Source organism: Equus asinus, chromosome 3, assembly GCF_041296235.1.
Source record: "Equus asinus isolate D_3611 breed Donkey chromosome 3, EquAss-T2T_v2, whole genome shotgun sequence".
NCBI lineage: Eukaryota > Metazoa > Chordata > Mammalia > Perissodactyla > Equidae > Equus > Equus asinus.
Window position 1 is genome coordinate 7,032,270 of NC_091792.1, and position 16,275 is coordinate 7,048,544.

Here is a 16,275-nt window from a genome sequence, read left to right on the forward strand (position 1 = left end):
AAATCAATTTCCTGGGACAAATGAGTCCTTAAGGAGTGTACTGAGTTTCACAACTTAGCTAACAGGACCCCATATCAAACACTAATACTTTTGTTTGCCTCCACCCCCATCCACTGTGGCCAGTTTTACAGAAAATGCTTTTCCTATCCATGTGGTCACTGCCTGGAGCAGCCATTACTTAACCTAACCTGAGGAGAGTTGATTGGTAGAGGGGTGGGCACCTGACCGAAGCTGCCCCTTCACTGGAACTGGAACTGGGAGATCATGCTCTTTCGGTGGCTGATGAATAACGTGCCAAACCTGGGAGCCACTGGTGGCCGTGTGCCACCATGGGGAGTGAGGAACAAATGGAGAATGGAGCCGGTATGCACTGGGGGGCAGAGCTGGAGGTGTGACAGCCCCCAGCATGGCCTCTGCCTGAGGCCTGCCGCATGCCTCCCGTAAAGCAGTCCAAGAACAGTTCTCTCCTGGGGCCGCCTGGTGGCACAGCAGTTAAGTGCGCATGTTCCACTTCAGCAGCCCGGGGTTCGCCGGTTCGGATCCTGGGTGTGGACATGGCACTGCTTGGCACGCCATGCTGTGGTAGGCGTCCCACATATAAAGTAGAGGAAGATGGGCACGGATGTTAGCTCAGGGCCAGTCTTCCTCAGCAAAAAGAGGAGGATTGGCAGCAGTTAGCTCAGGGCTAATCTTCCTCAAAAAAAAATTTAAAAAAAGAAAAAGAACAGTAGTCTCCTTTCTTCAGAAAGAGTTTCAAGGGAAATGTTTGCAGAAGGAAACTTTACGATGTGCATGGATGCTGTTAAAGCTTTGAATTCATGGAATTTAAAAATTTGTTGTACATAAAAATCAAATAATTTAAAACTTGGTAAAAAACCTGAAAGATGATCATAAACACAGTGGTACATTCAAATGTTTATTGGTTTTAGATGCTGTGTATACATAAAGAGAACTGTATTCTTGGGAATAAGTACAATTCTATAGAAAGAAAATCATAGAAAATCAAGGTATTATTGCTCAAATAAATCATCCCATATTAAAAACACAACGACACACGTACAATACTCCAAAACATTATGCTGTGTTCCAGGACACTGATACTATAAGTACCAACAGGCTACAACACCAGTAACAACTTGCCCGTAGTCTTGACCTTGAAAACAAATGACCGTTGTGAAATAATATGACCAAACCAAGAGAGAGTTCCTTACAAACAAAATTAAAGCATAGGACTAAAGTCAAGCATAAAGTGAGAATAATATAACCTTACTCTGAGAACACTCTTCCTTCATCACAAAGGAGATCTCTTGTACAATAACCCTCACAGTTGTACCCTTAAAATAATTCTTCATACATCCAGGAATGCAACAGGAGACCAAATCGATGACTAACACAATTTACAGACTTCAAAAGTAAAATACCAGATCCCAAATTTGCCAGCACAGCAGATAACAATAACATACCACAGTAACGAAGGGGCACCGATCGGCACCGGCACACCACTTCGTAAGCGGAGCGTCTAGAAAGCGTTGTCTACAGAGCTCTACGTCCTTCATGATTGTCCTCTTAGCCCTCTGTGTTCACAGTTCATTTTCGTCCGTTTCCATAGGAGAAGTGCTTTGGGGGGAAGACCATACAGAATGGCAATACTCAGGTATGGGATTCTGTGGGGGCCAGTCGTTTTCTTGCAAGAGTGATCTTGGAGACAAAATAAACTCCGTCTCAAAAAATTCTAACGACACTCCATCTTCCTTCTCCATCAGGATCTGATAGTCTCCGAATCTGATCATGCACCTGTCGGGCAGGTCCACTTTATGCAGGAAGTCCAGCGTCCTGTTGTCCACAATCAGACTGGTCCTCTTACTCATATTTTTAATTTCAAAAGAGAGAACTGAGCTACCAAACTTTTTAAACAGCTGCAGAGAAAACTGAACTCGGGAAACCTGTCTGTCCTGAAAGGTATAATTACAGACTTTGGAACTTCGGCCAAATTTCACCTCTTCCCTGGAGGGGAGTTTCTCCCGCTTATGAAACCCTATTGATTGGAATATTCCATTTGGCTGCTGGCCAGGATGGTAAACAGTCATCTGGAGACAGGTTAGCATCTCTTCTGTGTCCGCGTCTTCGAAACTGGACATGATGCGCCCGAGAACCAGACCCACCTGCGGCAATCACACCTGCACATTAGTTTACTCCCACACTCTAGGCCCTGAGGGCTTTGATCCTCACAATTTGACAAAAATCTTCTGATAGGTGAGTTATTTGAACTTTAAGAAAACCATACCTAGAATACTTTCCATTAACTAGTAGATATGTGAAACCTTATACTAAGCCCCATGAGAAGCGGTGTATTATGTTTGCCTACCTATTTTTCATTTCTAGCTTGACAATAAAACCATACATATAATCCAGACAATAACGAGGAATGGTTGTTGATAATCAAGTGATCTGGGGGGAGCATAAAGAAACTTCCCTGCCTTTCTCATTTAAATAGAGTGATTTGGGCCCAGAGAAAACACGACAGCTATACTTTAAAATCAGGAATAAAGACTTCCTTTGGTATGAATGCCCACAGAGGATATACACATAAAGAAAACCTACAGTTTATTAACTGAATTACAACTAGAGGTATTATGAACTGTGAAACCTGATTAAATTAAAAAATGAAAAAGTTGTAAACAACTAATTACAACAATTATCCTTTATATCCTTGCTTAGGTTTCTAGTAGGTAAAGGGTTAAAAACAGTGACGATTTAGGGACCAGCCCGGTGGCGCAGCGGTTCAGTGCGAACGTTCTGTTTCAGTGGCTTTGATCCTTACAGAAATTGTCTTTATACAAGATCCTTACAGAAATTGTGTGTGCACACACATATGCATACATTTCTACACATAGAGAAAACAATTTCTTACACAAATAGGAATACTGTATTTAGTTCTAGATCTTGCATTTTTTCAATTAATACTACAAATAGGTGATTTTTCCCCACATCTACACATATAAACCTACTTCATTTTTGAACAGCTGCACAGAATTCCTTTAATCTAGTGTGGTGGGGAAATTATTCCAAAAGAACGATGCTGAGGGCCCCATGCATTCCTCAAAGACTGTATTTGGGGTTTGGGGACCCATAGTCTTTTTTTTAAGCTTTTTTTTTTTTTAAGGTATGTTTTTTGGTGAGGAAGACTGGCCCTGAGCTAACATCTGTTGCCAATCTTCCCTTTTTTTTCCTCCCCAAAGCCCCAGTACATAGTGTATATCCTAGTTGCGGGTCGTTCGAGTTCTGTGTGATGCCGCCACAGCACAGCTTGATAGGCAGTGTGTAGGTCCACACCCAGGATCCCAACCCTCGAACCCTGGGTGGCTGAAGCAGAGTGCGTGAACTTAACCACTCGGCAACCCGAGCAGCCCCTGGGGATCAGTAGTGGTAAGTGAAGTTAATTTGTAGTTTCATGGTTTTCTGTCTGCCATCTATAATAGATGCTGGTGTCAGAAGTAAACTGGTTAAAAAATGCTTTCTTTTTCTTTGTGTGCTGATGTTTACTTTTGAGATACAATCTTTCCTTCCATTTTGCAAAGTTATGCTGCTAAAAATCAAACTCTCAATTTATTCAACTATTCAACAAACGACACAGCAAAGCAAAATTTCTTTTTTTATGGATTTGGAAACACATCCTTAATTTTAAATTTACTTTCATAATAGATTCTTTTTGGACATTATTGCATCATATTGCATTACCTATGCAGACGAGATATCCAGCTATAAGCAGAAAAGTGAGAGGAACCCTCAAAACACTGGCCAAAGGGTGGTAAAAATTACTATGAAACCGAAGACAGTAAGAAAACACACAATGGGTAGACTTGGTTAATCCATCCTACAGTGTGATTTGAAGATTCTTCAATGATGACAATAAAGTCTCATTATTCAAGAAGCAGACAGCATGAAAGAAAATATAACAAACCATTAGATGATGCAATTAGCGGGTGACAAGAAAAGAATTAGCTGTTAACAAGTAAAGAGCTTTAAAAGGAAGAGCAAGAATCTGTCCATGATCTCAGCCTCGTTTAGGGTACACTGCCTTCATTCTAATTCATTCTTGGACTTTGGATAATCACAGTTCCGTGATGTGTTCTGGATATAGTCTTTTGGTAACACCCAATTTTGTTTTTGTGTTCTTTGTATAACTTAATAGTTTAGGATTCAGTCTTTTGAGCAAATCTGCCACCATGAAAAGTTTGCCTCAAACAGGCTCTTGTGGCTGGTACCCAGATACAGTATCCACTGCAAGGGAAAAAATTTAGCACACTGGTTTATAAATGAGTGGCTATGAGCGTCTTGATGTGCATCGTCTCTCAGGGTCTCATGGACTTCCAGTCCATAACTGTGACCCTCCGACAAACACTGAGAGACTGTACCTATCAAATATTTGCTGCCACTCCCTACCAGGCCTACCCCGACGGCTCTGCTCCTTTAGAAGGATGATACTTCCCACTCTGTTGACAGCCATGTCAATGAAACACGAATGGAAGTGACAAGGAAGCTTATTTCCAAACAGAAGCTTCCGAAGCCACTGCATAGTTTCGCCTTTCTTCTTTCCTTCTGCCACATTGCCAGTCCCCAAAATGAGCAGCTCAGCCTCGGTCCCAGCGCCATAAAGGACATGTAATGAGGGCAGGAAATCAACCCCTCTTCCTGTAGGTCATCTTTTCCTAGGCCATGAGGTCACCGGCCATGTGCAGTGGCCCGTCTTGTGAAAGTATGACAGACTGCAAACCTGACACTGATATGGGCTACCATCACCACGGGCCATCCTGCACCAGGTCAGTGCTGCCCCTTACACGGACTGTCTTCCTTAATCTTCACAATAACCCTACGAATCACCTTCACGTAGGAGGGAGCTGAGTCTCAGAGGGTTCAGCTAAGTAGCGCAGATCACGAAGCCAGTGTCAAAGGCAGCATTCAAACAGAACAGAAACGTATCCTCTCTTACCCACTGCAAACACTGCTCCCTGTTACCAGTTACTTCAGAAAATAGAGCAGTTAACCTGTGGAGAACAGGGCCACAGAGGTGCATTAAAACCAGCAAGCCACTAGAATCTAGCGTTGGGGAGGGAAATACACTGTTCCTGCTGCCTCCTAAGAGGAAGGGGCTCTGAAGCTCCAGGTTACCGAGAGCACCCGTTATCCTTAAGCCTGGGTGTAGGATGTTAGCGTGGACCTAGGAGTCACTAGTAATTGTGGCGGGTTGTTTGGGGAGCTCCCAAGTTGCGTCAATCATGGTCTCTGAACACAAGGAACTTAGAAATTAATCTATTCGTTCATTTCCAAGGCTGCAGGGTCCCTCTACAAAATGGCCTGAATCTATGACATTTCTGAGAGGTCAGCAGAAAAACAGAAAAGACGCAAACTAACAGAAAACTAAAGTAATAAACTAAAAAATTTTTTTTAATTACTAGCATGCAAATGCTCAAAAGCAGCTTTTTCAAATCTGTTTGTACAAGTTATCAAAGAAACAGAAGACCAATGAGCCTACCTTTTGGCAACAGCGGCCACCAATGACCGGGAAACGGGAGGGGACTTCACTGCAACTGTGCCTTTGGGATTTTACACCACGTGCACGTAAGATCTCTTCAAACATTTAACAAATATTTTCTCTACAAAATCACAAACCATCTTATTTTTATGCAATTAATGGAGTTGGATATTAGCCAAGTATCTTTAAAGTGGTAAACTGTGATATCTGACATCAGAAAGTTGGAAAACACTGTGATGATGTCTGACATGTAGGAATATCTGTGTTAACAAACGAACCACAATAAACAGATAAAGAAATACAGAAATGAAAACGAGCTCTGCTAGCAGGACCTTTATCACAGAAAGCGTAACACAGATGGCCTGGGCGCTCGGCTCTCCAGGGGCAGAAGAGGAGTTAACCCCTCCTGTGCTGGACCCGAGAAGGACACACTAAGCCGGGACCTCAGACCCGGAAGAGAAGCACTCAACTCTGCGGTCGGCTTCTGACTCCTCTCAAAGGAAGGAAGGGTGGAAGTGTGCAGAGGTGTTAGGTGCAAAAACATCATCTCCACCCCGGCTCACACTCCCATCCCCCACTCCTGCCATACACACACCAGCCACTCCTCCCAAGGCCCTGCAGAGCCAGTGAAGAGACATACTACCCTCCCCCTGCAGAAGGCTGTTTGGCCTTCAGTTGTCATGAACAAAAAGAGAGATTTTTGCTACAAGGGGACAGGTGTCCAAGCACTTCAACAGCAAGCTTGGTGCCCCTGGGTCATCATGCATGCCAACAGGTTTCACATGCTTTCAATTTGTTTTTTAACACAAGCTCCATTGTGTAACAATGAAGTTTGCTCTGGGTGATGTGTTAAGGGAGGCATCCCTCTAAAATTTTTATTTTCATTTCTCCTCAGCCCCCCACCCTACTGATACTCCCGAGAGAGTATGTCTTTGCCCTGTTCCAAGTGGAAGTTTCCTATTTTATCAAAGGCTCTCTTCCCTGACCAACACCCAGCACCGAGCTAAGGGGAGGGGAAAAGAAAAAAGCACAGCAGAAGACGCAGTTGTCCTCCTGCCTGACCCTGTCACCACTCATCTCCCTGCGGGACTGTGAAGACATCTGTGACCGCTGCTGTTCAGAAGCATCGATACTTACCAAAGTAACAGGTGTCGCAGCAGGAGCGGTGAGAACCAAAACAGCCGGAGGAAACCCTTAGGAAAGCCCAATTGTTCTCAGACGCGGTGCCAGACCGACCGGTACCCAATCAGGCCCGCAAAGCCCAGCTGCTGGGTGGCTGCAGACATCCGCCGTGAGGGTCAGCGTGGATTCCGGCTTCCAGAGGATTTGGGAAGTCGCTCCTTTCAATCTGAAAACTGCATAAAGTCCCAGAAAACAACAGATGACTGTATTTTCCTAATGAACCAGCCTCAAGCAAGCCAGGCAGGTCCAGGGGCACCCTCTGCAGAAGAGGAACACCACGCTCCAGGGAACCCGGTCCCCAACAGGTGTTCGGGCAGCGAGGGTGAAGGGCGTTGAGGATGGCGAGGCAGGCTGTGAGCGACACCTCCTAAGTGGAATTCTCTTTTTTTTTTTCCCTTTTTCTCTCCAAAGCCCCCCTCCCCCCCCCGCCCCCCGCCCCGGGGACATAGTTGTATATTCTTAGTTGTGGCTCCTTCTAGTTGTGGCATGTGGGATACCGCCTCAGCGTGGTTTGATGAGCAGTGCCATGTCCGGCCCAGGATTCGAACCAACGAAACACTGGGCCGCCTGCAGCGGAGCAGGCGAACTTAACCACTCGGCCGCTGGGCGGCCCCCTAAGCGGAATTCTTGTTTTTCGATTAGGAAAAAGCCCGGGAAAGCACAGAAAAGCACAAAGAAAACACGCCCCGTCTCCACTATTTCTCTTAGGCGCTTCCCCCACCGTTGATAAATATTTCTCTATTTTGCAAAGCTGGGATCTCGCCCTCTATCACTCTATCATTGTTGGGGCGCCCACGCGGTGGTCCCGCCGGCAGGAGCAGCGGGCGACGACTCTTCCCAGAAAATCCGAGACGCTCACTGACGGAGCTTCCCCCTTGGGCGACACACAGAACAGACAGTCCCCACTTCACCCCCCACCCTGTCCGCAGGTACCTGGGTCCCCGAGTCCGTGAACTTCCCAGAACCGCTTTGCACGTCGCTAATGGAGGCGAGCTGGCGGAGCCTCGTGGGGGATGGCCACCGCACGCGCCCCACGTCCGCACCGACTCCGCGGGGGCGCCTGGACCGGCCGCAGCCACCGGGACGCGGGTGGGCGCGATGGGGACGCGCCGAGCAGGGTTGCGGGGCCCGATGCGCGCTGTGTCCTCCCCGCGCTGCCAAGCGCGCCTCCCGGGAGCCCTCACCGCCGGGGACTGCGCGCCCGCCGGACTCCGCCCGCCTGTCTCCTCCGCTGGCCGCTGCGCCCACGCCCCGGATGCCCGGCCCGGGACCGCCCTCCGCGCTCCCGGCCCGTGTGATGCTGCGCAGTGACAGCGGCGGCCAAGCCTCCGCAAACAGGAGGCCGTTCCCGAGAGGGCGTGACTTACCAGCTAGAGTTTGGAAAGTGAATGGAGTCGCTTCAGCATTAAGCGCGAAACCCACTCCCCTCCGCCCCAAGTGTTGGCCTGGGACGCGGGTGGGAGGAGGCAGGAAACTGAACCAACCTACCAAGCAAGCCAGGTGCAGGGCACGCGTCATCTCATCTCATCCTCGCGGCCAGGAGAGTAGGTCTCCCTTACAGATGAGTAAACTGAGGCCCAGAGGGTGGGTAAGGGTTGCGGCGAGCAAGGGCAGAGGCAGGATTTGAACTTGCTCCAGAGCTCCAAATCAGCCTGCCGCTGCCCAGGATGCCCCCACCTGACACCCAGCAGCCCGTGCGCTTCCTCTCCCTCCCGGTCCACCTGGGGGGCTTCCTCACTCGACACCCGGGGTTTGGGGGTCCACAAGTGAAGGCTGGTACTAGGTACAGTGGGAAACTTCGCCCTCCCAGGAGTCCTTTACAGCTTAGCATGAATAAGGCGACACTGTTTTTCTGCCTCAGGAAGAAGGTTTGGAATGAACTGAGGGTGGAGAGAGCCCAAAGAGGGCAGGAGGGAGAGTAAGGACAAAGAGGATTGAGAATGGCGGAGGGGGGACAAAGCTGGCATTGACTGAGGTCATACTGGCCCGCCTACTTCAGCGCTTGGGAAACGGCCCGCCAGTTCTGGTAAACGTCGTCGGATGGGAGCCGCTCCTTTGTCTGGGTTCTGCCTTTGACTTCAGCAGAGGGCTTGTTTATGAGTAAGTTTCCCTGGCAATAAAATGACATCAACGGCTTGCTGCCTCGCCATCTGATAAAGAAGTTCTGGGGAGGGGTCAAGTTTTGAACTCTCCGACTGAGCTATGATCAAGAACCGTAAACATGAGGAAGGAAGCAAGAAAGGTGCACCTACAAGTGAGGCAGATTCCCGTAAAGCTGCAATTTCATTCGTTAATCAACATTTATAGCTTCTTCTCTGAAATAAGACACAGCCAGTGTTATCTTCTTTCAGCTGAAGAACGTTAGAGTGGGTGGAAGATAAGAGATGGAATTTGACAATACCAACAAACTCATACAATAATACTACCCAAAGTGGAGTTTCTCATTTCTAACTTTTAAAATTAAGATGTGAAAATGCTTTATAAACTGCCAAGGACTATTTAGGTGTTGTTAATAACACTAATAGAGAAAATACAACAATTGCTAAAATTCATGCTGCTGAAGATTATTCCGTTTTTCTGTTTCCCTCAAGATGGCTTCCTGATGACCCAAACGAGATTTTGAATGTCTTCAGTGTCAATCAGAATCCAATATCAATAGTGATTTTCTCCCTCTGACTGACAATTGGTTACAAGTGAAGGGTCCTAAAACGGAAAATGGTTTGTGGACGTTGAGAAATAGCCAAGAGCGCACAGTTGAAAAGTTTCTGTTCCTTGAGGCTTGAGGGGACTCTGGCAGTGGCTACGTTGCCTGCTCCATTTGTTTCCCCTCAAAGTAGTAACTGAGGCACAGACATTGGCAACCTTGATCACCTTGACTTGGTGAAAACTGACAAAAGCCCCGGAAAACTTCTAAAAGTTTGGATAGGGCCAGAACCAAAAAGAAATTTGGTCATTTCTGTCTGTAATTTCAATTTTCTGAGTTTCCTCAGGATCCACTGGGGATATTTTAAAAAGAAGCAATTTTAAATCACTAATACCTAAACTAGGCAAAGTAATCTCTGTTTCTGTTTGTATAAAACCGCCAAAAACATTTTTAAATGCAGAGTTTATTTTACAATTTTACTACAGATTTTACTTGTTTTCTTGTTATTTAACCCAGCCGTGGTGGTCTAGTGGTTAAGATCTGGGGCTCTCACCCCCGCCGCCCAGGTTCCTTTCCTGCTCAGGAAACCACACCACCCGGCTGCTGGTTGTCACGCTGTGGTGGCTGCGTGTTGCTGTGATGCTGAACGCTGCCACCCATGTTTCAAATACCAGCAGGGCCACACATGGTGGACAGGTTTCAGTGGAGCTTCCAGATTAAGACAGACTAGGAAGAAGGACCTGGCCACCCACTTCTGAAAAAAATTGGCCATGAAAACCCTGTGAATAGCAGCGGAGCATTGTCTGATACAGTGCTGGAAGGAGAGACGATGGCGCAGAAAGACCCGGCAGGGTTCCGCTCTGCTGTCCACAGGGTCGCCAGGAGTCAGAATCAACTCTATGGCACTAACACCACCTTGTTATTCAACGTCAAAATTTAAGCAAACGAAGTAATGGTTTCATTTATAGAAAGACATGAGCATCATTCTTTGATAATGTTGAAGGAACACACTAGGACTTTGTGCAGTGAAAGTGTACTAGATATTACAGGAAGGAGTTTATACAGATATTCTCACCTCAGGCTATGATTTTTCTAAAAACAAGCAAATTGCTAAAAGGCTGTGTGAAAACACTTCATCCAAAGTAACACCAGGCTGAGGAAGGAAAGCTTCCAGTATGTACTACCATCAGCAGGCTGCTGCTGAGAACACGCCTGCTGGAAATCACTTTTGAGGCTCTTTTATTTGCAGATTTCCTTTTCGAAAAGGAAGAAAACAATTTTATTTTATTTTATTTTTATTTTTGGTTTCAGTGTGCTTGTGTCTTTTTGACAAACCCATTCTTTGATCTGGAAGTGGCAAAAACATTCTCTTGTGCTCAGAACTGCTCCTGGGCTGCTAATGTCTCTTAAAGCAGATGGAGTGTGGTTAAACTCCCTTCCTGTGAATTTAACAAAGGTGTTGGGTGGCTTTTAAACTGGGTTAACTTCACTTGATATAGCCAAAGGCTGTCACTGTTGTTGGGGATACAGACGTAAGCTAAGTGCTTTCTGGAAGGTTTAAGTACTATTCCTAAGCTGCTAATTTAGGAAGAGATTAAAAGGAACCATTCAGAGAAATGGTATCCCAAAAGTCAGGGTAGAATTGTTTATCAAAGCAAAACAGAAGAAAACTCTAGGTGTGTATATTGTTGATACAAAAAAAGAGGGATTTACCGTTTGAACTATCAGTGATGAATCACTTAATTTAAAAATAATGTAAATGCTGACAACCCAATATATTGTCATCTAGCTTTGAACAATTTGAAATTTCCAAATTGTATTAATGTTAAAAAATAAAGTAAAATTTTGTCTCAGCTCTCATACTCAATTGGTGAAGTCCCTTCAGTAACTGTTCCCCTTACTATCGCCAACCCCCACCCCCGTGACATGGGTCACAACACGATTCCTCATTCAGTTACTTGGTTGTTTGGAACTATAAAAATATTTGTCCGTGCTAAGAATCTTAAAAATAATTAAACTGATGTACCTGAAAGCCTATTATATTTCACTTAAAATCAAAAACAGAGGATGCTAATTTGTGGTAATATGATTACACACTATAGAAAAAAATGAAAAAGTGTTGCTTGTTTGTGTTGCTCGCTGGTGATGGGGTTACAGAATGTTCGCCTTCTGCTGAATGTGCTCCGAACCCCTTGGATGCCTGCTCATCTAAATCTCCATATTGTCCAGCACAGATGCTCAGATTCCGAGTCACTCAGCCCAGGGGTACCCCATCACCGCTGATGCTGTCGACCTGTGAAAACATTCAGAATCCCCTGTGACATCTCTCTTAGCTCTTTTTCCATAAAAGTCTCCTAAATGGGAGACAGGAGGAAACCCAAAGTGTTGGGATGGGAATGAAGAAAAGTTAGTGAGGACTTCTCTTCCTCCCTAGGCCTGGAGTCAAGTGACTGCAGTTAAAACAATTTAGATCTATGTGGAAAGATCTGCCGGATGCACCACTCAAGAAAAAACCAAAGCGCAGAACAAAAGTCCTACCGTTTGTGGAATAAACATGTCTGTAAATGCATGTACTACCTGCAAAGAGATCTGAGACATGGAACAGATAACATTGGTTAATCTCAGGAAAAGAATTTGGAAGAGAGAGGGCAGAAGGTGGAGGCAGGGAGTTATTTTTCGCTATGTACTTTTTCAAACTGTTTGGACTTTTGTCTCATTGGCATGCATTATGGTTACACACCAAAAAAGCTTTTTCAAGAAGAGGCAAGTAAGAGAAGTCTCCCAAGAGAAAGGTCTCACTTAGTGCTTTAATGCCTCAATATTTTTCACAGAATGGAGGATAGCAATAAAGCTCAGACTCTTAAGATAGTGGTCATTTGGTGAGGAGAACATTGGAGGCCCAGAGACAGGGCATCTGGAGGCTGGAGGGAGAGGAGGGGTCAGTCTGTCTCGGACCATCTGTTCTGCCCCTCCCTGGAGACAGCTGTGGCAACGTTGTTGTGGTAGCAGAATTCTGAGATGGCCCCCAAGATTGCCCCCCTGTGGTGTACACAATTTGTGTAATCTCCTCCCCTTGGTGTGGGCAGAACCTGTGAATATGATGGGCTAACACTCCTGTGATTAGGTTTCTAATTACTTGTCTTCGAGTTAATCCAAAGGGAGATTATCCTGCTGGGCTGGACTGGATCATGTGAATCCTTCAAAAGGACTGAGCCCCTCAGGAAGTCAGAGATAGACACGCCTGCTGTCCTGGAAGCAGACATCCTCGCCAGGAACTGCCTGTGGAGACCACATGGCAAGGAACTGCGGGTGGCATCTAGGAGCTGAGAGTGACCCCCAGCCAACAGCAAGCAAGAAAATGGGCGCCTCAGTCCTACAACTGGAATTCTGCCAACAACCTGACTGGGACTTGAAGGAGGGCCCAGGCCTCAGATGAGAACTGCAGCCTTCTCAGCTCTCAGGTGCCCACACTTCTGACTGGCAGAAGCCTTGACATAATACATGGGTGCTGGGGGTTTTTTGTAGATCATAGAAGCTTTATTATGTTTCCGCTGAATTCTTAAATACTTATAACATCTATGCGTTAGTTATGCCACCATTTATAGACATTTAAGATGCATCTTCATTTATAAATATTTTACATTTGGTCCATGGAGTAGATAATTTAATGAGTGCTGTTTTTAGTTGCTAAATTTAAAGTAATTTGTTACGCAACAATAGATCACTGATATAGTTTTTTTGTTGGAGAACCTCAATGATTTATGAGAGTCCCCAATAGATGCTGGTCCTGGAGCCCCCATCACCCATTATGAGAGCCGGATGCTGTGTAAGCAGGAAAAGAAGGGCGGATATAGGGCGGGCCTTATTCCTACTGATCACATGTCCTCCAAACCAGGTGACTTCATCTTTCCCTTGTTGAGTCTAAGCTTTGTCAAACAATGCTCCTTATCGGTGTAACTCTTAGTAAAAATGAAAACGAAACCAAAAACCTCCCTTCTTTAATATTATATTTAAGCATTTAGATTTCATTTGCTAGTGCTCCTTCATTAATTTTCAAAAATCTAGTGAATTACTAGCATCCTAACACATAGCATTTTATACTACTAATGAGGGTCAGAAGATATGCATTATTCAATTTATAACACAATAATTTAATTTTCTTGTAAAATAAAATAGAAAATATTGCCTCGGAGAAATGCCATACCTGGAATAAATTCTCTTTCTATCCTCCGTCTCTGATTCTCTCTTTATGTTTACCATCATTGTGCTGCCAACTAGGTACATAATTCCGAGAAGAAAGTTCCAGAATGACATTCTGGCCATTATCCCCACAGAAATATCACTATTCCCTGCTGTTTGTGGCCTTCAAGTTTATTATGTAATTAATTATATAATAAAAGGGTTAAGGTGGTCTTGAGATCGTCTTGCTCCAACACTGAAGGACCTTCGGAAGGAGGGTAACCCCTTCCAAAAGTAGGCTCCACCTGTATATTTTGTTTAAGCCGGGCTTAGACGGAAAGATTCTCTTTCTACTCTACTTCTTTATCTTACCAGGATTTTAAAAAGACTCCATCTGCTTTCTGCCACCTCTCCACTGAATGTGTTCTTATTAAAACTACCGTTGACCTACTTGCCAAGCCAATGGACGTTTTTTGTCCTCATCCTCCTTCACTTACTTCTCTGCATCATTTAGGACCGTTGACCGCTCCCACTTCACTGAAATGTGGCCCAGTTACTCCGTCACTCTCGCCTACTTGGCTTTTAGGAAGGGCTGGCTTCAAGAGGGTGTGACCTCTGCAGGCCCACAGGGTCCCACAAATATTTCTTTCCTTTCCTTTTTATTTCCACTGTTGCTCTCATTAGTTAAGCCCAGTCATCACCTCTCTCCAGACCGTTGCACTAGTCTTCCAACTCATTTTCCAGTCTTGCCTTCTAATCTATCCACTACCATGATCTCTGCCGGGTACAAACCTTGTTCCATAATCCAACCTTCTAACTACGATGAGTGTTCTTTCTAAAATAATTACACTATTTTATTACTATATTCCTTAAATTTTTATATGATTCCCCAGTGCTTTCTTTTTTTTTTAATAGATTTCAGTTCTGATTTTTGTGTGTATGTGAGGAGATTGGCCCTGAGCTAAAATCTGTTGCCAATCTTCTTTTTTTTTTTTTTTTGCCTCCCAAAGCCCCAGTACATAGTTGTATATTTTAGTAGAAGGTCATTCTACTTCCTCTGTGTGGGATGCTGCCACACCATGGCTTGATGAGGGGTGCAGAGGTCCGGGCCCAAGATCCAAACCAGTGAACCCTGGGCCACTGAAGCAGAATGCACAAACTTAACCACTCTGCCACGGGGGCTGGCCCCTCCCTGGTGTTTTCAAGACAGAAGTCCAAATTCCTTAGAATGATACACAGAGCTCTCATATTATGAGCTAACTCCTACTTTTCCAGCTAATCTCTAGCCATATCTCCACCAATCCATCTATCACGGCGATTGCCTTGAGGGTATTGCTTATGTGGTCAGTCTGAATCCAGGGCACCAATGGAGCACTTGGCACAAAATAAATGCTCTGAACGTGCTATTTGAATGAATTAATGATATCAGCTTATTTCAGCGATTTATGTTCCATATTATAATACCTAGGGTATACATCTCAATCACTGACAATAGTTGAGGCTTGTGTTATTAGATTTCCATCTCAAGGAATTTTTATCTTTGAAATCTTTCTAAAGCTCAACATTGTGATTATAAATGAGACAGTGCATCTTTACGTTCCACGGCTCTGGGAATTCTAGCGGGAATCCCTCCCTATTGGAGACAGACTTAACTCTTGTCCAAATGGTACGGAAGATGAAAGTCTCCTTATTGTATTCCTCCATAAGAATGGTAGCACTGTCAGTACCCTTTTTTCTCTCTACATTCCCAACTATCCAGTGCCCTCTTTTAGGCTCTAGAATAGTCAGTCCTTCCTCTAAAGCACTGAATTTCTAACATTTTTCTCACCTACCCTCAAACAAAATTTTACAAAAACAATAACTGTCTCACACATTTTAAAGTTGCTATTCATCTTTTATCATAACTTTAAATAGTTGCAAAGGATCTAAATCAGATATTTAATAACTCTTTAGATGTATCCAATAAAAATTATACGTGCTAGTGATTTGATGCCCCCTGTCATCCATTTAAAAACACACATACAAGTTCTTGTATATGTACAAGTTTAACAACTGGAAATTTTATATTATTCCCTTATCTCCTTAAACATCTATTTCCATTCCACTTCCTCCATAGAATTTTCTCCTAATATTAAGTAGTTTATTTGCTTGAAAGTTTTATTTATCATATTTCTTTATAATATAAACATGTGGATACTGAAATTAAACATTTTTATTTCCTCTAGCCATACATTTTAACTATTAAATTTTTAAAAATAAGGAATTATCCAAGAATTATGAATTCATAATGGATTATAAAGTCAAAAATAAATGATATATTTTGATGAATAACTATTAAACAGAATGAAATTTTATGGAAAATGCATTTCTCAATGAGATTTATGAGGTTTTAAAAAATTGGTTCATGGATGAACGTTACTGACAGCTGGAATAAAACAGCATCCCACAAAAAACACATACATGGAAAAGAGAAAGTCTTCACATAAACAACTGGAGATAAAAAGAGTTTTGTTATAGCAAAGTCATTTGCTTATTTGAGCTTCTTCTAAGGTCATATATTAAGAATTATGTAACGATCTATGGTAAAAATTTTTTAAGTGGTCTAAATACTGAGTATTTAGTACTCTAGTACTAGTATAAATACTGAGTGGCTGAATGCTTGAGTGTTTCCTTTTTCTATTTTGCTGGAAAGTAGAGTTGCAAACCATTCGACTTGCCAAAGGATTTGTTACCCACT

General features: G+C 44.0%; 1 protein-coding gene across 6 annotated transcripts; it reads right to left on the minus strand.

Annotated features, from left to right (window-relative positions):
• Window positions 1-903: 903 nt before the first annotated feature.
• Window positions 904-8,882, minus strand: TIFA (TRAF interacting protein with forkhead associated domain). Of its 6 annotated transcripts, none has more exons than XR_011501844.1 (4): window positions 8,710-8,882; window positions 8,204-8,285; window positions 6,671-6,888; window positions 904-2,162 (listed from the first exon to the last, which is right to left on the minus strand). XR_011501844.1 is itself a non-coding variant. In XM_070504587.1 (2 exons), exon 2 carries the CDS (start codon window positions 2,136-2,138, stop codon window positions 1,581-1,583), a length of 558 nt encoding a protein of 185 aa, XP_070360688.1. In that variant the 5' UTR covers window positions 2,139-2,162; window positions 6,671-6,808; the 3' UTR covers window positions 904-1,580. The 6 variants fall into 6 exon arrangements, 1 of the variants encoding a protein (XP_070360688.1); XR_011501845.1 differs by lacking the exon at window positions 8,204-8,285 and adding an exon at window positions 8,083-8,199 and having other exon boundaries at window positions 8,698-8,810; XR_011501846.1 differs by lacking the exon at window positions 8,204-8,285 and adding an exon at window positions 8,083-8,199 and having other exon boundaries at window positions 8,710-8,782.
• Between the last annotated feature and the right edge of the window lie 7,393 nt (window positions 8,883-16,275).

Coding starts and splice junctions, on each gene's coding strand:
- TIFA (XM_070504587.1), bottom strand. CDS start 2,138: ATGTCCAGTTTCGAAGACGCGGACACAGAAGAGATGCTAACCTGTCTC.